The sequence below is a fragment of the Labrus mixtus genome, chromosome 23 (genome assembly GCF_963584025.1).
Source record: "Labrus mixtus chromosome 23, fLabMix1.1, whole genome shotgun sequence".
NCBI classification, from domain to species: domain Eukaryota; kingdom Metazoa; phylum Chordata; class Actinopteri; order Labriformes; family Labridae; genus Labrus; species Labrus mixtus.
In genome coordinates this window covers 3067190-3091904 of record NC_083634.1, presented here as the reverse complement: position 1 = coordinate 3091904, position 24715 = coordinate 3067190, and the positions used below count along the sequence as shown (strand labels likewise).

The 24715-nt window shown below is 41.7% G+C and overlaps 1 protein-coding gene across 4 annotated transcripts in view; it reads right to left on the bottom strand.

The window, feature by feature from the left end:
• Nucleotides 1-1065: 1065 nt before the first annotated feature.
• LOC132958641 (RAS guanyl-releasing protein 2-like) overlaps nt 1066-24715 on the bottom strand; it is a 61254-nt gene continuing 37604 nt past the window's right edge. For 2 of the 4 annotated variants that reach the window (XM_061031603.1, XM_061031604.1), the window contains 8 exons: nt 20100-20174; nt 19459-19581; nt 17109-17224; nt 16867-17008; nt 10201-10237; nt 6158-6316; nt 5139-5201; nt 1066-2556 (listed from right to left, as the gene is read on the bottom strand). In XM_061031603.1, coding sequence (XP_060887586.1) covers nt 5143-5201; nt 6158-6316; nt 10201-10237; nt 16867-17008; nt 17109-17224; nt 19459-19581; nt 20100-20174 — 711 coding nt within the window. In that variant the 3' untranslated portion in view covers nt 1066-2556; nt 5139-5142. Of the gene's footprint in view, nt 2570-5138; nt 5202-6157; nt 6317-10200; nt 10238-16866; nt 17009-17108; nt 17225-19458; nt 19582-20099; nt 20175-24715 lie in introns of all 4 variants that reach the window. The other 2 variants (XM_061031605.1, XM_061031606.1) reach the window with 2 other exon arrangements.

Here is a 24715-nt window from a genome sequence, read left to right as displayed (position 1 = left end):
CAATGTCCTCACATTGAACCGCACATACGTGCAGAAAGAGAGGGAGGAGAGGCGGGCGATCACAGGCCCTGACTGACTTCATTTCTGAAAGTGACTAGATGTGGTATCTCCTGCAAGGCTCATTCAGGGCTGGTTATTAAAATCTGTAATAGACAGTCAAGAGGACACTGCGTTGTGGTCACAGGAGGGGACGGCAGAAATGTGCGTTGGCATTTGTAGAATCGATTTTTTTTTTTTACAAAGAGTGAGAAGAATGTGGCTAAAAGTTTAGTTGGGTTGCAACTATTCTTCTGTGAATCTGTTTCCAAGGACAGAGTTTCAAAAAGATTAAAAAGTTACATCAATTAATAACCAAGTGCTGTGGGCTATTCTCGCTGTAATCTAATGGGCCACTTTGTATTTAAAGTTATAAAACATTTCACACCCGCCTCACTACGTGACCTCTTTGTTTCATATTTTATTCAACTGGACTTTTTTTTAATTCAAGCTGTACAAAAATTACAAGCATCGCCACACTGTCACATCATCAGGAAGAGTGAGGAAAGCTTTGGATGGATTCTTTTTTTCAAATGGACTTTTTAAAAGGATCGTTCGCCTAAGATTTGCACAAGTACATAAAAAGGTGCACTATGGAGATTTGGTAGTGATATTTTAAAGTTGGAGAAGTGAAACAATTCTATGTTGTATTTTCTGAACTAAATACACAAACTTTTTTCAAAGGAGTTTAAATTGATCCCTGGAACCCTGTTTGGAGCTAAAAAGCGACCAGGAGAGTTAAGCTTTCACTGCTGCAGACCCCCCCCCCCCCCTCCATAACTTCTCGCGTATCATTTTATCTTCAAACAGTGTTCCAGGGACCACATGTTCCTCTGAGAGTTATGAACAAATACCACAGAATCTGAACACTTCTCCAACTTTCAAATTTTTCTACCAAACTCCATAATGCACCTTTAAAGGTTACAAGTGTATTTGTCAATATGGAAAATCATGAAAATAGCCAGCTTTCATCTGGGATTACCAAAAATAACACATTTAAAAAGGAGAATAAAGGAAACATGACCACGGTTTGAAGACATAATTTTTCATTCATGTTAGTCACAAATGTCTCACCAGAACAAATATTAGAATGGTGCTCGCTGCTTTTAATACTGAGGAATCATCAGGGGGACCAACAGGGATTAGCATGACATCAGTCTGAAAGATTCATTCACAGAATGACAACAAACATCCTTCATCAGGCAGGGAGTGACACAGAAGGACCGGCAGCTATTCAGCTATTTATACAGACAAAAAAATAAACACCGGCGACGAGCGGAGTCTCATTCAATGTTAAAACCAGCAAGTCGACAATATGACACTCAAAGTCGGAATTCGTCTCTCCACAGGCACAAAGCGACAGAAACGGTTCCCTTCTCAGGCATTTTCAAGACTTCACGATTGATTAATAAATGATGACTCGGCGTGCTACATTTAAGAAATAAAAAAAATCCTCAGCAATGGAGACGTCTGGCCGGAGAATAGAGCTGTGAAGAGGGAAGCATGCGGGGTAAAAAACAGCAAAATACTTAATCACTTGCATCAAAAACAGATTCTCAGGGAAATCATATATTTATACACTGCTGTTCAACAATTTCGGTCTCATTACTCCAGTTTTTGGCTTCTTTTTTTTACTGATGGAACTTCAAAGCTCACTAAAACCTAATGGGAATGAATCAGCAGGTAGTTAAAACTGTTCTTCTGCTTTCTGCTGATTATGAGTTCTTCATCCAACAGCAGCATTTTTCCTCTTTTTGCTACATTCACAGTACGATCAGTGCACTGATACAAGACGCTAATGCAGACTGAAAACATCACAAAAGCAATACCGATAGGACAGTTACTGATATCCAGGTAAACATGACAAAAAATATAACATTGTTCAGAGTCCATCCTCCTCATCATCATCACTGTCCACAGAGTGTGATGTTTCTTTTGTTGGTTGTTTTTGTCATCAAGCTTCAGGCAAGCACCACAAATCGACAATATGTTATCTGACATCAAAATTGGTCCCAATATTAGTCCATATGGAAATCTTTTTTTTAAAAGGATGATAAACAAACAAAAGTATCTTCTAGTCAGGGTGGCGGTTGACATTCTTGGCGATAACAGCACCCCTTTTATGTTGTACAGAAAAACAAAGAAGATTACATTTAGCCGCAAACTCCACTGATTTTAACATTCCAGCAACAATAAAATACAATTTGTGGATTATTCTGGAAGTTTTTACAGACACACTTTTGGCTGACAAGAGAATCTAAATTTGTACACAGAAATCACACGGAAACTTTTCCATTCACATTGGTCCTCGTGATCCTTGTGAGTTGAGCTGGACTTGCTGTTGCAGTAAGTTTCCACCGAGTGGCAGCATGTAGTAATCCTGGCTTGTGTTCAGTGCAATTCCTCCCCAAGTGTTGAGGGCTGTTAAACTGACATACTGTTGCACATTCTGTGTCTGGCCTCCCCCCCACCGACAGACGCTCATTTGGCTCCTTGCACATACCACCCGTAGGAGGGAGTCTAAAATAGAGAGCTGGAGACTGTCACTGGCCTGCTCATCAAAATCACACTTCAGTTCAAGGATGCAGCAGGGATTGTGATACAATGAGTAAATGCTGGAGAGAAATATCTGCATGATAACACATTGCACTGTCATAAAAAATGTATTAATGGTGGCTATCCCCCTGCAGGGCTGGATGACCAGGTGGGCCCCCATACCTCCAAGGTCCCTAAAGCCTCACATTCACTTTGTGTCAATTGATGTGTAATCAAACAAATCTGTAAATTTGCCCTGGGAATATTAAACACTTAATAATGCTTTCAATGAAAGTGTTTATCCATGTAGACTTTATCGTCCTATAAATGAGGCCTGTGGCAAAATGTAGTTTTAAGATATTTTAGATCTTACTTTAGTTTATATTGTCCAATACATAATCTCAATGCCTTTTTGCACAATAAGTATAACATGGGGATCTCTGGTAATTTTGGAATTAAACATTAGTGTTAACTGCAGCATCACTGTCTCCTTCATTCTTGATCGGAAAAAGGGAACCTTATCACATAAAATCAACCACTGAGACGAGGACATCTGTGTTTGCTGATGTTTGTTTGGTAATTTGGCTGGGAATTTTGACTTTGCAGATTACAGACATGGCCACATTGCACTGGATTATAGAAACAGATGTTCTCTCAATTTATAACACATTATCAGAGGTCCCCAGGTACAAACAGGGCTTTAGAGCTATTTGTTCTCAAAGAAATTGCCAAAGACTAATTCCATATTTTTTGCCTCAGAGGATTTGATTTATCTCTTCTCTCTTGTCATTTTAGACCTGTTGCATTGCTCTGTCTGATTGGCCCTGGTGATTAAGCTGTAGAGGTTGTACATATTTAGATCAACATGGAAGTCAGGACCCTCCAAGGTGTCACAGGATAAGCTGCTGGTAATGTAATTTGACATGAGAGAAGAGCAATTCACCTGTGAGAAATCAGGTTTAATTTTTTCCTGTCGTCTCCAATAACTGCATTTGTCTTGTAAAACCCTGATTAGTTTTACCTCTGCAGCACTTTAAATGAATATCCCAACCAAACAATATGAGAAGAGAAAACCTCTCTTTGAACTGCTCAAAGCTTGAGCTCGTAAGCAACCTGTGAAGACATGTTTTAGGTTGGTTTTGGGTAGATGATTTGACATGAACTTAATTTCCAGTGCAACTTCATTTAAAAGATATCTTTACATTTATATTATTATTATTTATTTTTTATAAAGATTAGAGTTGCAACTGCAGTTAAACATTGCCAAGTAGGTTTGACTGTGGCTAACATTAGCAGAGCTAGCATAGCCAGCCTTTTCTCCTCCTTGCAGGTTAACGACATGGCTGTGCTGAATGTGGTTACTCATTGCTTGGGACAAGTGGTCATATGCCAGTTAACCCCTAACACGTGCTACATACTGTACAACTTTATCTCCTTTGTCTAGATCAAAAAACTGCCAACCTGCGCCACGCTAAAAGATGCTAAACATTTCCTGTGCTTGTTTACATCCAGGCAGTAGAATGGGGAGAGGCTACAGCCCCAGCTAGCGGCAGGGGGCAACATTACTGCTTGAGCAAAACATTTGACAGGCATTGTGGGCCAACGTACAGAAATTTTCATAATTGATTTAACCGACTAGTAATTCTGGTGCTGACTTGTAAGGGGAACAACGTTTAATTTTTTACTCGACTAGTCGCACACCCCTAATAAAGATATTCAAGTTTAAATTTTGTCAAATGAACTTATTTTTTGTTGCTGCCTAGGGTTACGATAAGAAAAATGGTACCACTATCACATCTGCTTGTAAATATTAAGCTACCACTAACAGTTCTTTAGGTTAGCAAAAGGTCTGGAAAAAGAAGGAAACAACTAGCAAGAGTCGGTCCAATGGTAGCTAACTGAACTGCTAACCAATACCTCTGGTTATTTGCCAAACTGTTGATGAGCCAAGCACAGGAAGATAACTGTCCCTGGCCAGGAAGTACTAACAACACATGACCCACTGTTACACTCTTACTGTATGTTTTCTTGTCCTTGGTTTTTAAGATATAGCCTGTTATTGTGCCAGCTGTGAAGATACTCTTAGTCAGGTTCTTCTATCTTTACCCGGAGTCAAGCAAACTACTTCCCCTTTCCCTAGACTATACACTAAGTCAAACTAAGCTAAGCTAGTTAGCTCCTCTTACATATTTAGCGTGCAGACATGAGAGTGGTAGCCAATAGTTATATTTTAACGCTTCACCAGAAAGCGATTACACTCATATTCATCTATTAATACTAACTAGTCAACTGAGAATTTTAACATTGTACAACACACAGATACCTTCCATACCATTGTGTGACTGGACATTAGCCTTTCTGTGTTGCAGCATCTATTGAGAGTAACTTATGATCAAAAAAGAAGTACCTTAATGAAATATACGACGCACTGATAAGGGTTTACAGTTGCTTTTGAAACAGGTATGTGCTAAAGAATAGGATAAACTTTGTAGGAAACTTGGAGGTATGAGGGTTTAAATGGATTTAAAACAAAACACATCAGATGAAAAAGTAAACACTTTTCTTACCTGGTTATAGGTGGACATCAAACACTCCTTCCTCCACTGACTCTATGTCCTCCTCAGCAATTACTAAAACCAACGGAAAGCGAGGAAGAGAAATGGGAATGAATTAATGACATTGATCGGTTTGTCACATCAACATGCAAGCACGGCCTGAAGCTAATGAAATGTGCGGCCCTCGTCTGTTTACCGTGCCAATTCGTTCACCTTGCAGCATTGTCTCCTCCATTGATTACTCAGATTCACGCCAATATAATAAAAAACAGAGCCAGACAGGGCGCCGCTTTTGGTGAAGTCTCATGAAAGCACAGAATCTATGAGTCACTGGCTCCGCTTTGGAGAGCCGATCACATTTCCATTGCAAATTTCACTCTTTTGTTTGAGGATCTCTAAATGTCAGCGCTCAACAGGTTTTGGCGTTAAGACAAATTAACTCTTCAAAAAGTGGAGGTGTTAAAGTGAAAAAGACAGGTGATTTCATTGGACTGCTTTGGAAAAGAACATTTTATTTTTCACACATTGAAGTGTAGATGGCTTCTTTTATAAGGAATGAAAAACACCTTTAAAAAAAGTCTGTATATTAAGATGGATGGAGAAACATCCACTTAAAAGTGAAGCCAAAATATTCAGAGCTCCTCCTCCTGACCGAATGGCTGCAGTATAGTTCATAAACCCTGCCTCCTGCTTGTTAACAGATGTGATATATGTCCAAATGTAAAGGTAAAATGCAGGTCATCTAAATTTAGATTTTGCGGGGAGGTGGAGGTAACGTCATGATTGACAGGTCTGTTGACAAATTAACTTCTTAAGGCATTCATTACCAGATTAATAGAGGTGGAAAGGAGATCGAAAACACAATGAAACAACAAAAAGCATTGATATAACTTTCCATAACTGAGTGTCCGCTTAAAACCAAAACAGCTTCTGTTAGTGACTTCACTTTTGGACAACAGAAGGAGACAGATGTGTTGTCCATATTAGTATACAGTTAATGTCATGAATCACACAACCCAAGCAGAGCTCACCTGTGTTCTGCAGGCTGGGTGGGGTGTTGGCAGGTGGAGGGAAGCTGTAGGATCTGGCCTGCAGGCTGGGTGGCGTCTCGTGGCTGATGCTCTTGGTCCTCTTCCGGCACTCGACAGCCAGGCGGCTCCGACAGGCCTTGTGGCAGTTCACCCCGCAGGCTGCCCCCGGAGCGTTCACGTAAAGGGAGAAGGAAGGCGGTAAGGAGGGGACGAGGGGATCGTTGGACGGGGAGGGAGCGATGCCGAGAGAGGAGGCGAGGGGGGAAGAAGGAAGGGGAAGCACAGGGGCGAGGGGAAGATGCAGACAAAAAAATCGGGGTGAAGGGAAGAGCTTCTAAGGCAGACAAGGAGGAGCTTTTACGTGCCTTGCAGACACAGGAACACTGGCACACACCTGTGGTGAGGCCAACTACACCAGATAACAACTCTGTTAACCAGCCGGAGTCTAAAAAGAGAGGAGCAATGGGTCATTGAGCAAAGGATCAAATGAGGATGTCACAGTAAAAGTATGATCAAATCCAAAAAACCAAACAAACCGTTGAAAGAACAGTTGTTAGGTTTAAGCATCAAAACGACTTGTTTGGTCAAGAAAGGGATCATGGTTTGGCTTAAACTGTAATCTTTGGGTGTACAACAATGATATCAAAAAATGGATCCCGTCTGTCTGTTTTTGGGTGTCTCGCAGAGAGAAAAATGGTATAGCCTACACTGACATCATGCGTGATGATTTCCATTGCATTCACAAAAGTCCACAATGTGCAATTTCTGTGCCGCTGTGTAGCTTTTTTCAGTACGGTCTGTTTTTCACTCTGTGCACTTCTACCAGCGTCAGTATGGTAGCTCTCAGCCTTTGGTGAGAGTTGTGAAGTACAGACCCACAGACCATGAGTCACGCTCTATGAACTTAATTTAGGATGCTTTCAATCACAACAGGCCTCAACAAGGTTTATTTACTTAACAGTATACCACCATTGTTCTTATCTGCATGATAATATTTTGATGAGGGAAATGTTAAAAAGTGGCTCTGCCAGCCTCGTCTACTCTACGTCTCTGAGTGTCCCAGTGTATGATGATGGCAGCTGTGCTCACGGTGATGGTGCCGTGTTTGTCAGTATTTTATACTGGTGTATGGGTAGCACAAGACGGTTATAGGACGCAGTGTACTTTTGAATTAAAAAATAGGTAGATTTTACAATTCAGTCCATCTTAAAGCTGCTATGAGTAGTTTCTAGCTGGTCATGAAAAAGACTGAAATTAATCGTGATGCCTCTATATGAGCTCCAAAAACAATCGAGACCAGCAGTGAGAAGAACGACTGTTTCTATATTGTACATTTTAACACCTTCAATCACTGCCACAGGGTAGGTGTCAGACAACGTTAGTTACAATACGCAGAAGAAAAAGCCAACTTTTATACATTTTACACTGTAAATCTTCAAACAGAGTGATTGACTGATAAAAGAAATGGATGAGATTCTTTTTCAGAAACTGCATGTGCAGGACAAGATCAGCTTAGACATTGCATGTACTATTTTGTCCAGAGGGGGGCGCCAAATCAACACATTTGGTAGTCTAATTGAGGTTACAGGAAGTTGCACAGTAATTCATCTCAGTTTATCTTTTGTAAATCTATAATCACAAATCAACTCAAAAGAGGGAACTGTTTAGTTAATACATATTTTTTTAGGTTACTGTTCTGCAAGCTAATCAAAGTTTTCAGTTCCCCTTGTTATTACTACTTTGTTAAATGTAGTGGCCGCATGGCACAAGAAGGTTTTTGGCTTTAAGGAACAGACAAACACATTGTGATGTATATTTAACTTCAGTGTTTCCCCTATTGGAGTTGTAGCAGTGGAAGTGAAGTGGAACAGCTTTTTAGATGCGTGAGATTAAAAAAAAAAAAAATTGTTGGAAAGAATTATTCACATTTATTGGACATTTCCAATAATTCTCAGTTTCTGAGGTGATGAGCTGGAGCCAAGGAGCAGTGGGCATATTTCAACAGCGGTGCACCTCCGCTACTAGATGCATATAGGGGAAACACTGAACTTCCTGCTAAGCTGGACAAGAAGATCACAACCAAATTCATATTTTTGTAGCTGGTCAGTTCAGCAAAAAGACCAGAAACAAGGAGGAAACGGCTACACTGGCTGTGTGCGTCTATTTTAAATGTAAGAAACAAACTGTGGGGTACATCAGCCATCAGCAATGCAAGTATTTGAGCAAGGGTCAAATTCAGGAGGAGACTTATTGCTGTTATATTCTTCCAGAATTGAAAAATTGACACTGAAATTCCTCTGATAACCAATTCCAAAAATCCTAAAGGTAAAACACACATTCGATGACACACACTCACATTCAGAGCTCTCAACACTCTCCTGCATTGCAGAGGGTGATTAATTTCAATTATGTCGCTCCTGCTCTCTCTACCTTCCCGAGTACAAGGCTAACAATGGTAATGGGGACGGATGGCTGTGGGGCTCTCTCACTGACTTCCTGTGGTGTCATTAATGCACTGGAACAAGCTGGAACACTCACACACTCCCAGTCTGAGACAAACACTCCTTTAGGGAGGAGAGGAGAGAGTGTCATGTCTGGATAGGTGAGTGGGGTGTGTGTGTAGGTGCGAGTGCTTTCTTTCCACCTCCTTCCCTAGTTTCTCTCCTTTCGTCTCAACAGAAGAACCTCAAAGGCCCGAAGGAGCCTTAATTACTCCAGTTGCTATGCAACTCAAATGTTGGATGACAACTTGCAAGCTGTCTAATAAGCTCTAGTTCGTTAACCTGAGATGAACCTTAATGAGTGAGGAAGCAGTGGATGTTGAGATGAAGTGTTTGTGTTGGTAATTGAGGGTGGTGTCTGACTGTGTGTGGTGGTTCCATTTCTCAGGTAAAATTCCATTAACCCAAAACTTAGAGAAGACAAACATGCCATTAATATATGATTGTATGCATTTTGAAACAGCTTATTTCTACAAGAAGAGGTAACTCTGTTTCTTTGGTAAAGCCTTAGGGTTCTACTTTCTATCATTACCATCTCATAGGGCTCAAATGCTACAACTAGGCGAAAGGGAATATTTTCTGGAAGCTCAGCTGAGCTAGATCTCTCACGACGACGGAGATATGCCTTTTTCAAAACTTTGCCCTCTGGAAGCCGTTTTCAAAACTGAATTTTAATGCACCCAAAAACGCTGTTTTCATGTGAACAAACAGCCGAATTGCAACACCTTTTTTTCGGCTGAAACTGTTGTCCTGTTAATGGGCACTTGGCGAGCTAATAAAACGGGCGCAGAAATACACAAACCACAGCAAAGGAACTGATTTATGTTTGATCTGACAAAGAAATGCAGTCTCATTTGAAATCCTTTAAAAAATATCTGCCCACTCTAATCTTCCCCCATTCATAAATCTGTAGCTGTAATCAATCACTTCTCCAAAGACGGGAGCAGATGGATTTCCATTTAAGATTTGGCATCATTTACCAAATCTTTGCACGACATCTGGATGGAAACATATGTAGTGTAAGTTATTTAGAGCTCTGCACGTCTGCAGATTATCGCTGCTTAGTTTTTTAGCATCAGCACTAGACCACTGGTGGCTCATCTTCACGGGGAAAGAAGCCAGCTGAGTGTGTGTTGTTAGAGGCTAATGACTACCAGGACGGAGGTGTTGTGGGTTCTCTGTGTGTACATTTGTGAAATGAACCAGCTTCTTTAAACACCGGCTCTAGTGGGAGCCATGAAAGGACAAATAACTGTGCACTGCGTGAAGTGTGGTCTCTACTGATGGAGCTTATCCAGCTGTTTGTGGAAATTGAGCTATGTGTGTGGACATCCATTAAAAGAGTGTGATATGTGTGCCAGGGTTTCTGTGTCGATGACATTTACTCAGCACTTCAGCTCTACAAATCTTTATCTACACAAGGTGTGTGTGTGTGCGTGCATGTGTGCTGAGAATTGATGGGGTCAAAAAGACTAGGTAATTCCTCTCACCCCCGCACATGTGTGCAGCAGACAGACAAACTCTCAATGCAGTCTCTCTTACCTTTACACTTGTAGCCTTGCTTGTAGAAGCCCCATATCTACAAAAGACAGAGAAATAAAAAAGTCAGAAGGGCTGGGTGTTAATTAGGATGTGTTTTCATGTCTATTCTGGAAAAGGAACTTGAAATGTATAAGAATGATGCAGCAATTACAGATGGTTCAGACAGGAGGCCCAGTATGGTAGGAGTGAAACACTGGCCAAATTATCTTATGAACAAATATATGGGATGTTTTACTGTCACATCTATGACGACATAATGGATGTTCTTTTTAGAAAAATGTCCTCGACTTATGTTCATTTCTTCTGGTCAGACGATTATGAAAAACTTGAGTTGTGCTTTAGAAGAAGAACCTTTTTGTAGCTGGTTTTATCTGCAAAGGCTGCTGTGAGAACAGACAGAATACAGTACTCAAGATGGAGCGGAGAAAGGAACCTGCAACTCTGTAATGTTATGAGATGTTAAACCACTGTAACTGAATTTCTGGTGTCTTATAAACCCAATGAGGTTTGGATGCTTCGGCATCCGGCAAAAATAGAAGCCTTGAGTATCTGCTGTAGGGGGTTCCGGTCTGCCGGAGCTAGGACAGATCCGAGGCACAGCGCAGAGGAGCCAGTGGAAGCACACACATTCAATTAGCCCCGTTTCCATCAAGCGACCCGGTTCAGTTCGGTACCCATTTATTGGTGCTTCCACCATCAATAGTTGGGAATGGTACCAAAATAAGGGATCCGTACCGTCCTACTTTTTTGGTACCCTTCTGTTGGGGTGCAAAGGGTACCGATCCGGCCCTAAAGGGTCCCTTTTGTTTACTGTGTCCCGTTCTTCTTCTTCTTCGTTGAACTTAATTAATAGCGGGCTACACTGTGTTGGGCTGCTATGATGTCACACTATTACATAGCTGACTCGGCTATCTCCATCTGGCTTACACTCCGCTTACCAAATAAGGGTACGGTTGGCTGTGGAAATGCAAGCAAGATCAGGGTTTACCACACTGAACTGTACTAAACTGTACTGAACCAAACCGGACCGCTTTGAGGCAACAGGTCTTTACTTGAATCAATAATAGCCCCATTAGCTCCGTTGCCATGGCGAAACGGAGACAGAACTGGTGGAATTGAACTGTTTAGGCACATCTTGTATTCCTCCATTAATCAGATATTGTGATGTATAATTATGATTATATATCAACATATCAGTTACAGCAGAATCGCTGTATCATGATAGAATTGTTATCTTGGGTCGTGTCTTGCATGTATTGTATCGTACCTTGAGCTACTCTGCGATTCTCACAATGTCCTCTTTACTTCTTCTTCTGTACTGTTCATGCACCTTTTATGTTTCCTGCCTTTGATTGTCCAACCTTCAAGATAGTTTCAGCTACAACTGTAACACCAACGTCCTTTTGAGGTATGTTTCAAGCCTCCATGATGTCATGAACAGTGAACTGAAGAAAAACATGCTCTGACTGTGAGGAAGGTAATTAATCTAAAACGTATGCTTTAGAAAATGGTCGGCAGTCAAGGTAAAGAACAAGTAATTAGCAGCTAATGAGGTAAAACATGATGAAACGCACATATGAATGTATGGTGAGAAAAAATAAAATAAAGAAAGGGGCACAATGGAAGAGAAAGATGTATGAAGAGGGAGAGGAAAGGGGACGTTGGCGGGACATAATCGGGGGGGAGAGAGGGAGCCCGAGATCAAGCGGGATGCAGGGAGCGCTCAGACAGTGGGGGGAACAATGACATGAAAGAGCCGAGCTGCAGATCACACACACTGCACTGGCACATCTGAGGAGGCACAAAATATCCTGACCTATTCACATACACATACACAAACACACACACACTCGGGGAACCAACCTGCATGCATGCAAACAAATACACATGTAGACGCACAATGTACACACAAACAAAGACACACACGCAGCGGGGAGCTGCGAGCACAGCCGGAGGCTCTACAACAAAGAGAAGTCGGTTACGAGGAGGAGAACATCTAAACACAACTCTCATCACAGCTCTGCCTACTCTGACTGACCTTTAGTGACACAATGCAACTACAAACAAGAGCTGCAAACACAATGAGCGGCCATGTTGCTTTGATGCTTTTACTGTGAAGATTTTGGAGGAGATGTATTTTGGGCACTTAGATAATAAATTCTGCGAACGCCACCTGGCTCTGCCCACCCATCCAAACATTCTGTAAAACATTAACCGACAAACTCTCCTTCTTATCAGGTTGCAGCGTCTCAGTCTCTCCATCTTTATGTCTGTTGGGAGATTGTTTTCTTCTGTTGAGCCGCCACCTGACCACATACAGCCAACCTGGATCGCCTGAACAATCGCCAAGAAAACCACTCTACAAAATATTTCAATAACCCAGCGGCTCATTTTTACTTTCAAACTACATCAAAATGGCAAAACTCAAAGAGAGAAGCGAAAAACAAAGTGACCAGCTTGATCGTCATTGGGCCAAATTAACTCAATTCCTCAATTCAACAGACCAACGACTATAATTTATTTAATTATACAAACTACCTCCACTTGGTCAACAGCAACCATATCCCTAATTTGCAATAAAGCCATCCACATGAACTTCAAATATTGGATACAATTAAAGCTCCAACATGTAAGAAATCTTCTGAATTAAATCATAAAACAACCTTCTTATATGATCAGACATTAAGGAAACATGCAATTGAAGTCTCTGCCAACAATGTAGCAGCCAGTTTGTCCTCCTTCTAAGTTTAGATTCTGGTCCTGGATTATCTGTTTTTGTTTGGACCAGAGAGGGTTGGCAAGGTTTTAAGGCACCTTCACTGATATTGATTTCTAAAAGCTTAAGAAAAGCTTTACCTCTCTTGGTTATTCCATCACTTGTTTGGTTCGTTTTCCCTTGTTTTACCCTTTTAGAAGTCTATGATCTTAAATGATTCACTTAGCTTTTATCGAACATCAGAGAGTAAGGACAACACAAGCGAGGATCTAGAGAGGAGGGAGCAGCGTCAGGAAGTGCAAACGAACCGATCAGGCACACTGAAGTGCTGACAGAGCACTTTAATAGTACAAGCTAATAATTTCATCATCAACAACAACATGGATGGCTGTTCTTAAAAGAGTTCTAATCAGCATCTAAAACGTCCTAAATATCATCATCCTCAATTTCATTATGTGCTGTAGGTCTTCATGAAAGAGCTGGGTCCTTAGCTTTTTCTTAAAGGTGCAGAGGGACTCTGCGGATCGAATGTAGTGTAGTTGTTCTCTCCACCACCAGGGGGCGACAGAGGAGAAGAGTCTAGTTAGAGACTTAGGGCCCTGTTGTGAAGGTTGGATCAGACGCCTTTCATGCAGAGAGTAGTGGGCAGGAGGGAGTGTAGTGTTGATACTTTAAATGATCTTCAATGAAATATCCAAACTAACGTCCATTATCTTTAACGTTTGCTACATGCAGACGCAGGGGGTAAAGTCACCGCTGTGTTAGGACTCCTTTAGTCCTTAAACTCCAAGCCTTGTGCAGTCCACACACAGGACTGGTTGAACAGAAAATGAAAGACGAAAATATGTAAGAACAAAAATACTATTGTGTCCAGAAACATTCTCTCCACGGCCAAAATCTGCAACCCAGCAGGGAAAGATCAATCAAACATGCCCATGAAAGCTTCTTTAATGCCATTTTGTCACCAAATACTACAGATAAAAGACAGCTCTTCACAGTTTAGAACAGGGAAATGAATACTGAGGTTTGATTGGCTAAAAGGAAATGACAATGTACCTGCAACATTTTGTAGATTTAATGTAAGACAGATTGTCTGGACAGGCAGCCTGAAAAGAATCTGCTACATTGAAGACATTTTCCCCCCTATGAGAACATTTCAAACACTTCAAGTCAGACTGTTTGAACACTCCAGCAGAAGAAGACAAAATATAAGACAGCTCTCTCTCTCTCTCTCTCTCTCTCTCTCTCTCTCTCTTAGTGTTCTCACTCTGTAGAGTTAAACTGTCAAAAACCCCAAAGAGACTTGTGCATCACTCTCTGCAATCTCTGATATAAAAGCACTCTGAGCCTGCAGCTAAAAAAAGAAACTTGCTGTACTGAGATTGAACAAATGTGTCGTCTTGCTTTCTGCGTTTAGTAAAACTCATCTGCGTGTCAGTAATTTACGATGTTAGGTGGCTGCGGGGGGGGGGGGGGGGGGGGGACTACATTATGAGGACGCAAGCGAGTGCGGTGGAGGTGAGTGAACTCTGCAGTGTTTACAGGAGGCCTCTGCTCGGCTCGTACGACTTGTTCGAGACAAGTGCTGAGAAATGGTGGGCTGCTGGGAAAACATTGTTTTTGCGCAGGAGCCAAGAGGAGAAGCACAAAGCAGGCAGAGGCAGACACACACACACACACACGCACACACACACACGCACACACACACACACACACACACACACACACACACACACACACACACACACACACACACACACACACACACACACACACACACACACACACACACACACACACACACACACATATTCAAAGGAAGAGGAGCGCTGCCAGAGTCCTTATCTCTCAGCGCTCTATATTCTGAGTTTCCCCTCATGATGATTAAAAAAAAAAGCTCCCTCCAGAGTGTGTGTGTGTATCCTAATGTGTGCTCCTTTGAGTGCTAATGGAAGTCTATGCAAATAATCTATGACATATCTCTCCTGTGAGCATTACACTTCTTTTTTGAATACACCATACATACAGCAATGGATGGGTTGTCATCTCAATCTTCAGTACCATATGAGGAGCCTATTCCTGTTCTCATTACAGCTGAGTGCTGACTCACTGTCTGTGTCTAAATAACAGAGGCCTCCTTCGGGGACTTGGGGGGAATGTTAAGGGGCCAGAAAACACACAAACACACACGCACAAACACAAACACACAGAGAGATGTAACGCAGCCACGGAGAGGAGGGTTCTCAGCTCGCCCAATTACCTTCCCTCCCATATTTCCCTGAGTGCAACTTCAGCAGTGTGTGGCTGTAGCTCAAAGTAATTGGCACTGCCCCGACCTGACAGGAGGAGCCTCGGAGAGATGAGCCTTTCATGAGCTGCCGAGGCTGATAATGAAGTGCAGACGGTCTTCTATATGGTTACACATGTGTGGGGACACATCTGACCTTTTGAAATAAGCTGTGGCATGAGTCAGTGATTGAATGCGTGACTAAAATCAATGCATTTGGGAATTCCAGAGTAAACATAACAAAGATCGATATTTGTTTGAGAGCTTGGTGGCTGAAGGGTTTCAGATTTTTTACAAAGAAATGAAGAATCTGCACACAGTGGTCTGGATTGTCAGCATGGGAAGTGTTCTGGTTTCTGTTCATTTGTACATTACATTTGTAGTCCCAGCTGTATTGACCAATTAAGAACCAGCAGGCTTCGGTATGTGCAGGAAAAACAGTCTGTATAAACAGCAAAAAAGCAGGCTGAACAGAATCTGTGTTAACGAAACCCCCGGCTTTTTTATCTGCAGTATTATAACTATGATTCTCTTTAGGGTAATGGTCAGGGTCTATAAACAGATATCTGCATTACAGTGCAGCTTATAATCCATTCTAGATCAAACATTTCAACTTGAGCCACAAACCTGTGTGACGCTGTGACAAGAAAGCCAATCAGATTTCCTTTACTTTTATGAATGCATCAGGAACGATCGATCTTACGTCCATTCACAAAAAAAACATTTTAAAGATGTTTTCTAGAAGAAAAAAAAAAGTAAAGACTTTACAGAGTTTGCACTTTTATTATCTGCAAATCTGCATGATGATCACGTTAACTTAGGAACCACTGATAATAAGTCAATCAAAAGCAGGGTTGTTTTTTTTCTCCAGGCTCAAACACGCTGAAGTAAGCTGGAGGCACAACATGTGTATCGTTGCCATGGAAACGCTGGATGTTAGAGGAGCTGGGGATTGAACCCCCAACCTTCAGGTTGAGTGATGACCGACTCTGCCAATAAGCCACTGCTGCCCCTTACCCCTCCACCCCTTGTCTAAATAGAGAGAGAGTCACTCCCGTGATTCCCCGCTAGCCTCGACGTCATCCTTTGTTATTATTATTTTTAAATAACAGCCCCCTGGTGGCAGAATTTACATACTGTGCCTTTAATTACAGAGAAACTGGCATCCATTCCAAGAGTCAGACAAAGTTAGATGACGATAACAGATGGGTTATGAGATTGTGTTTAAAATTTTCAGACGTATAAATGAAGAAATGTTTTTAAAGTTTTACACATTTGACTCTGATGAAGACGCAGTGCGTTAGTCTTTTGTTCTTCAATAAGTGTACCATAAGTGATTTATGTGCTCCAGTACTGTGTTTGGATCCTGTGTGAAGGAGTCCATTGAACTATTATTGACGTCTTAGGGTCCTTCTCTGAGAACACCAGCCTCCATCTGTGGAGGGGCTGAAGCGCATGAGTCTCGTTCTAGTTTAGTAATTTAACATGTCAAACCCAATATCAGGAAAGTTTACAAATACTAAACTGAATTCATGCTTTTTAGGATTTTTTTGGTTATTGTGTAGATTTCCAGCTTAAAAAGCTGTCCAGTACTTTATGTAGGAAATGTGCTGGGTGTGGTTTTTAAACTTTTAAGTGAGGTCAAAGTTCAAATTGGACTCACAAATCCAGCGCAGTGCTCGCAGAACGTGGGCTTGACGTAGGTCGCCTCGGTGAAAGTGTGGATGAAACCCATCTTGCAGTTGAGCAGAGAGCTGGCTTTCATGAAGTAGTCGATCATCTCCTCTCGGCTGATCTGCCCGTCTCTGTGAGGAGAGAGGAATGGAAGAGAGAGATGCAGGTTGGGGTCGTTTTTGTAGGGAGCATTGGTAAGACACAGTGGTAGATCATTCTGCACATGCTCACTGGTTCTTGTCCAGTTCTCCAAACTTGCTGAGGTAAGGGAAGTTATTCCTGATCGCTTCAAACTCATCCCTGGAGATGTTGCCGTCACCGTCAGTGTCAAAGTTCCTGAAGACAGACTGAGAACGTGAAAGATGTGAAGGTTAGTTTCACTGCTCAGAACTACTCACTTCACTCACTTCAAAACAACATGCTGATCATTTTTCAGACATTATCTTAAAGAAAAATGTATATCCACAAAAGAAACACAAGCAGCATTGTGTGATGTATTTTTGTCTAGTTACCAGCTAGTTACTTCTGTTCTTGCCTAAGAACAAATCCCACATAATAAAACATCGGTGAATCCCAGAATCTTCTTCAAAAGTTTGTAAGTAGGATTTAAAATTTGTTCTTAAGAACGGTTGGTGAATGAGGCCCAATGAGATTAGGGGTTAAATTATTTAGAGAAAGTGTTTTGTATGTTTCTATGTGCATATTTGACTCAATTCTTTAAAGGGGACAAATTATAATAATCCACTTCTACAGTGTTTTTGAACATATATCTGGGTAACCTGAGTGTCTACAGACAAATGTGAAATAAACCCATCCAGTCCTTTGTTTGTAGTCTGCATAAGTCTTACAACACAGAGAAAAACGCTCCGTTTTAAATGTGCTCTCCTTGTGATGTCACAGTGGGAATCTGGTAAAAAAAAACTTTAAAAAACTGTGTTGTCTCTGGCAGCCATGTTTTTCCCAGGGGGCACGCTGACGAGTTGACATTTAAGTTTAAAGCTGAACTCGTAGTCACACCCCGCAGAAGAGAGGGGCGGGGTGAGTGGGGGCTCATTGCATTTAAAGAGACACACACACCAAAACGGAGCGTTCTGAGAGAGCTGGTTTATACAGGGTCACAAACCTCCTCTGGTGCTTGATTCATGTTATATTTTGACCAAAGCACAGCACAGATGTTTCATTTAGACCACAGGGGACTGTTTGAAAAGGTGGAGAAGGGGGAGAATATGTCCTCTTTGAACCATGTGAATATTTGTGGCAATATCTTTGTGTGCAGTGAGGAGGAGGACAAAGTTCCATATCATTGTGTAATCCTGTTGTTTCAAAAGACAACAAAGCTGAGCCACAAGTCTGTCGTCATATAAAAGAAATAATGTGCTTCATTATGAGGCTTTGATGAAGTCTCCCTGTGTGATTTAGATTCCTCCATGTTCATTAAACAATTGGAATAAATCAAGCATATTTACGAGACAGCCATTAGCAAACTTTCCATCTTTGATATTTCTTTTGAGTCGGTCTCTTCACAGCTGACTGAAACCATGACTTAGAGGTAGAAGGCAGCTTCAAAGTGCTTATTCTGTGAAATAGTGTGGGTTTTTTTTATCTTTAGAAAGAATAACACTATTAGAATTTTTTATATATGCAGTAGTGCATGTACAAAATGAGCCGCACATTTCAAACATACTCCATAGCTCCATTCAAGTGTAGTTGAAAACTTCCTTTCATCCACAGTTATGTGTCGATTCACACACTCCAAACGGCGCTCTGCAGGCTTTGGTGATGTTATTGTGTGCTGACATCAGTCTGACTGGCTTCACCTGAATGCTTAGCGTGTAGCTGGAAGCTCAAACTCAAAGTACTTTGGTGATGTTTTGATTCTGTTTGACACAAGGTGCATTTTGCTTTGGATTTTTCACAGAGCTGTCTGAGAGTTTGTTTTTTAAAAGTGAAATGAAGCCGTTTGGAAAACACAGTGGTGATGTCATTTTTCATCTCTGCTGTGGCAGCGTGGAGCAGGAAGACACTAATACTGATATGCTGAGCCAAAAAGGGACAAAATAGCATCCGATAGACACTTCTTTTTTATCTGGATAAAATTGCATCACAGTTACGCTGACATCCTGAGAATAATCAAACATAAGAAAACAAAAAAGCTTAGCAGACAACAAAGCAACAAAGCTTAGCAGATGTAACCCTGATAGCAGAATAGTTTGGACCACTTCAGCACCACAACAATTGGCTGCATGTGCTAATAAACACTATCAGCTCAATTTAACATCAATTCAATAGAAGGATTGTCAACAGGGGAACCATATGAATGCAGTTTCTATTCTTGGGGGAAAACATGAGAAAATCTCCAGAAATAGAACTACAAACATGTCAGATGACCTCCCCAGCCTGGGTAATTATGGTGAAAGATTACTAGCCATTCGGCCCAGAGCCCTTCACACTTATCGTGTCAAGATGGCGGCGGTGCGGATAACAACAGATAATTCACCCTCAACTGCCTACCCCCTTTGGAGCCCACAGGTTATAATTAGAACTGTGAGAGAGGGGACTTTGTGAAGACTGAGAGACTCACCTCCACCATCTTCTCGATGTGCTTCTTGATGATGGTCGGGTCGGCGTTGGGCTTCACGGACACGGCCCACTCGTCGATCATGGTGGGCTTGGGTTCAGGCGCAGGGGCGGGGCTGGAGTTCTGCTACAAGGTGGTGATAAAAAAAAAAAAAACAAAGAGCGTGAGATCAATATCAACACAGGGAAGCTGAAGCTCGTCATCCTACAAAGGCGAGGAAAAAAGACAGCTGTGGCGCAGAGAGGCAGTCAAGGGTCACTGCAGCCGTTCAAATGTCATGAGGCGAGGAAAACAAAGATTTCCGATATGCATTCATGGCATTTTTGAAGACGGCACTCGATAAGAAGCTGTGAGGGGATCTATTGGAGGACATGAGAGTTGCAACATATCTAAATATCTGATGGATTGTTTCCCACATAATTCAATACTTTGGGGAAACAGCATGAAAGGCATCACCTCCTAGATCATCATGGCACACAACTGATTCTGAAATCAAGAAAGCTAAGGGTAAGCAGCTTTATGGAGCACGTTGACACCTCTTAAAAGTGAAAAATACAGACTTTCCATCATAGTCTGACAGGAGCAGAGTGGAGTATATTCCTGACAAATACGGGACTCAAAGTGTGCACCAGTGTTGTGCTCACCGCTGGTTTACGAGGCTCTCTCTGTAGAGACATCTGATAGATCTCCTCCTCTGTGTGGTACTGATCCAGAGACACCTGCAGAGAACAGGACATAAAAAGACAGTGTCAATTACTCACTTTTTATATTTGACTATTTAGACAAAGGGGTGGAGGGGTAAGGGGTGGCAGTGGCTCATTGGTAGAGTCTCTCAACCTGAAGGTCGGGGGTTCAATCCCCAGCTCCTGCAGCCACATGTCCGATGTGTCCCATGGCAAGACTCTTCACCCCAAGTTGCTCACGCTGCTTCTTCTGCGGCTTATAAATGTGTATGAATGTCTTAGATCATACAGATGGACATTTCACATAGTAGCCTCATCAGTGCGTAGAGGGTCACACCTACACATTCTCACCCATTCACACACTGATATGTCAAGTGTTCATCAGTTTTAACTAGTCCCCTCCATAAACGCCACCGACCAAGCAACAGGTGCAACTTGGGGTCTTTACCAAGGACACATTGGACTTGTGGCTGCAGGAGCTGGGGATCATTCCCTGATCTTCTGGTTGAGACACGGGACTCCACCACAAAGCCATAGCCACGCCCCCTAAGTTGCAATTCATCTGAATTAGAGGCAAGGCAAGTTTATTCATGTCGCACATTTCAACAACAAGGCAATTCAAAGTGCTTCACACAAGATAAAAGCATCATGACAGAGGAAAGAAAAGAAACATTAAAATAATAATCACTGAAATTATTGAATCTGAAAATGTGTTCAAATAAAAAGAATTCAAATGAAATTAATTAAAAACATTAAAAAAAAAAATTGATGTGCATTTTTTTTGTTTTGTCCTCATACACACCACCTCGCGTTAGGTTAAAATAGTCTTTAGCATGTTCTTGTTGATGGGAGTGGAACAGAGTCACATGTTTGTGCCAACTGACATTAGACTGTAAAATAGAAGTGCAGTGAACAGACTTTATAACATCACTCTGACACATACTCCAACTATTCACAGCTCTCATGTGACGCCACACATTTAAAGGAACCCGCCAACCTGGTAGTGCCACAAAGTCTTCCTACTGCTGCACTCTACAGAGAAGAACAACAGAACTGTCTGGGCCGGATTATAATGCTTGTGTTTGTACATCTGTATGATACTACTATTTAAATCTGATTTAAGGCATTCATAAAAGCTTTTAATAAAAAGGCGTTATTTGAGGTTTGTGGGTGTGAGAATGCAGAACATGAATAAGTGGTGTTACATTTGTTCAGTAAGCCAGCATCAGTGAAGACTATCTGTAGGAGGGTTTAACTACCCACTCTTATTTTACACTCTGAGGTTTTGGATGGCACTCAAATTTGCGCACTCCATGGAGTGGAAGTGGGTCGGGAAAGCGTGTTGCTCTACTTCTGCATGAATAGGACATGATAACCAAAGTACCTTGAGCATAAAGAAGTGCCTCACAGGAGCTTGAAGAAAGCTGCCTCACCTCGTTTAGAAAACACTAAAATATTTCACATTCTGTATGTTTATATTCTGAAGGCTTCACAAACTGATGACCACAGCAACGCTCAGATTCTTTCAATATAAATTAAGGCTTTGTTTGGTTTTAGTTGCATTTTTGTGTTTTTTTTTGCTCTAACGCACAGTTTTTAAATTCCACCACCAGGGGGCTCTCAATCAAAACAATAACGAAAAAGATGACATCGAGGCTGGCGGGGAATCATGGGAGTGATTCTCTCTGCTATTCCAACCCCACACCCTGCTGAAAATGAACTCTGAGTTGACCGTAGTCATGACGACCGGGCGAAACCGACCTGAGAAAGAGAATATGTTTATCGGCGATGTATCCAAGTTTATATTTTAAATTAAACAATTTTATCACAGCAGCACATACAGCAACGGCAGCTTCCTTATGCAGCGGTCTTTGACGTAAGATTCCGGTGTTTCCACGGCAATGGTAAAAGTGTTGTCATGGCGGCCACCACTAAAGACACGGGCCATTCCAACTATAAAATGAAGGATTTCTCTGGCTTTAATAACTGTTGGACAGTCTGTCAGTCTATATCTATATTTTAAAAAGCCCCCTTAATAAAAGAGATTGTAAAGTAGAGCCATATTTTCTACTTAAACAGCTGTTCATGAATACCTTTATTTATTTTTTTCCTCCAGTTCCCTCAGCAAGTTGCCAAAAGTAATCATCCACTTCATCCTTTGTTGGCCTCCCATTATTTGTTCCTCGGGGTTATTCTCTTACCGTAATTGTGTTTCCTGAGTTTTATTGAGTTGAAGTGGTAAGTGGTGCGGAAGGAAAAAAATAGCTTTTCTTCTTGTTTGGCCTTCTGATTTAGTGCCGCTTCCACTGTTTAAAGGAAAAGGTTAACTGCAACTTGTGCACCACACTCGAGAGGATGAAATAGAATCTCCTATATTTGAAAAGATGAATACGACTCAAAAAAAAAGGAAGAAAAAAAAAAAAGGACTTCAAACTTGTGTGTTTTGCTTTTTAAGCTCCCTCGGCAGGCATGCTTCCTCTCTTTTTGAGCGGTTTATTGACTTTCTTTCCATCTGCTGTGAGCCAAGCAGGACTCAGCTTAGATCAACTGCAATAAGCGCTGGCATACGATAATTGGGTATTGACTCTGTCCAGCAAAACTTCCCTAAATTCCCTCCACTTCAAAACCTGTCAAGTTGTTTTCTGTCATTTCCACAGAAAGAATAAAAATAAAAAAAGGAGAAGCAGCTGTAATCTCTGGTGAACACCTGACGCCAGATTGAGTGATTGATCTCTGGAGGTTTCTTAAACTTCAGTAAGCTTCACTTCTCAAATCCAGGAAAGTCTTATCTACATCTGCCAAAAAAGAATCCTGACACACACACACACTCACACACTCACACACTCACACACACACACTCAGGGGTTTAGTGTGAAAACAGCACCTCAGCTTTCATGCTGAAGAGCAGGCAGCTACAAAGCTGAGATCAGTCTCACTAAGCATTCCCAGTTTAGGAGCTCTGACTAAATATAAGACGAGGAGTCATCCTGTAATTCTTCATATCCTGATTATTCAAGGCAACTTCCTGTTAGGATTTAGTGACTAAGAGGAGTGCAGATTTTCACATTGGCAACCTCCAGTGTTGAAAATTAAAGACAGGGTGGAAGTGCAGAAAAGTGCAGTTTTTAAGTGTCCGCCTGAGGTCCCACATTCATTAAAAAGTCAATTATTACTGCAGGAATAAAAATGTTTCCAGTCCGGTTCAAAGAACAGCTTTGATGTCACAAGCAATTGCGTCAATTGCGAGGTGGTTAAAGGACCAACATGTCAGATATCTACTGAATATAATCATAAAATGACCTCACTATAGAAGAAGAAGAAGATACACTTTATTAATCCTGCAAGGGGAAATCCAGCGTTACACACACATGCACAAACAGGATCCTTTGGACATAACTAATGGAGAGATGTCAGAGTGAGGGGGCTGACCACAGTGAGCACTCCTAGGCAGATGGGTGGGGGAGGGGGGGGGGGGTTCCGTGCCTTGCTCAAGGGTACCTTAGCAGTGCTCAGGATGTGAGCTAGCACCTCTCCAGCTACCAGACCAACTTCCAGACTTGAACCAGCGACCCTCTGGTGAAGTGCTGGCTTCTTTGACAACAATGCAGCAGCCAGTATGTCCTCCTTCTAACTTTAGATTCTGCTCCTGAATGATCTGGATTTGTTTGGACCAGAGAAGGTAGGCGGTTTTAAGACACCCCCACACGGTCGTTTTGGACGCCCCTCGGTTTGTCAGATATGAGAGCAGTTATCAGGTCAACAGGTGTTGCAGCGATGGAAGCGAGTCAAGAGAAGTGGTTCAGATAGAAGTGATTGTACCCGACCTAAAAAGCCTCTGCATGTTTCTAATAAGCTCCACGAGCAGAAACGTGCTCAAACTAGGATCAATATTGGAGATGCTTTTTGAAAAATGGAGAGAGGTTATTCCGGATCAGTTAAAGTAAAGGATAAAAGCTTTGCATGCATCAGCATAATTATTGTGCAGCGTACTGAATCTCTGATTAAACACCAAATAAAAGTGTTGCAATTGAAGACAGAGTCAAAGTAAGTGTTTGTCTTTAATAGACTTGATCATGCTTGCACTAAACTCCTGAAAAGCTCCTCCTTTTTCAGGTTGAGCTGCATGTTTCAATGCCAACAGCGGAATTTTTCACTCTGTTTTTAAGTTTCTCCTACCAGCTGGGAGGAGTTTGTGACGTTGATTATCTTGCATTTGGTGCATAACCATAGACTATATGCACGCAGGTGTGATCTCCCTGACAAAGTTAAAATGCTGCATGATGTTTTCTGTTCTCCAGTATGTTCTCCTCCACTCTGTTGTTGATATTGTGATTCTGCAAACTACACATAGCAGCGATAGCGAGCAAACTTGGCCAAAAAAATCCAAAGTCATTATTTAAAAAAGGGAAATATTGTCAGCAGAAATTATTCTTTGCAAGTCAAGTCACTGTGTTTCCCACACAGAAAGAGGTTTTTTTTATTGTGTGAAATATTTTTTGGTCAATGTGGCTCTTAAGTCTAACAAGGCTGAGTACCACTGGTATAGAGCATGCACTCTGTATGAACGTGGTGCAGAC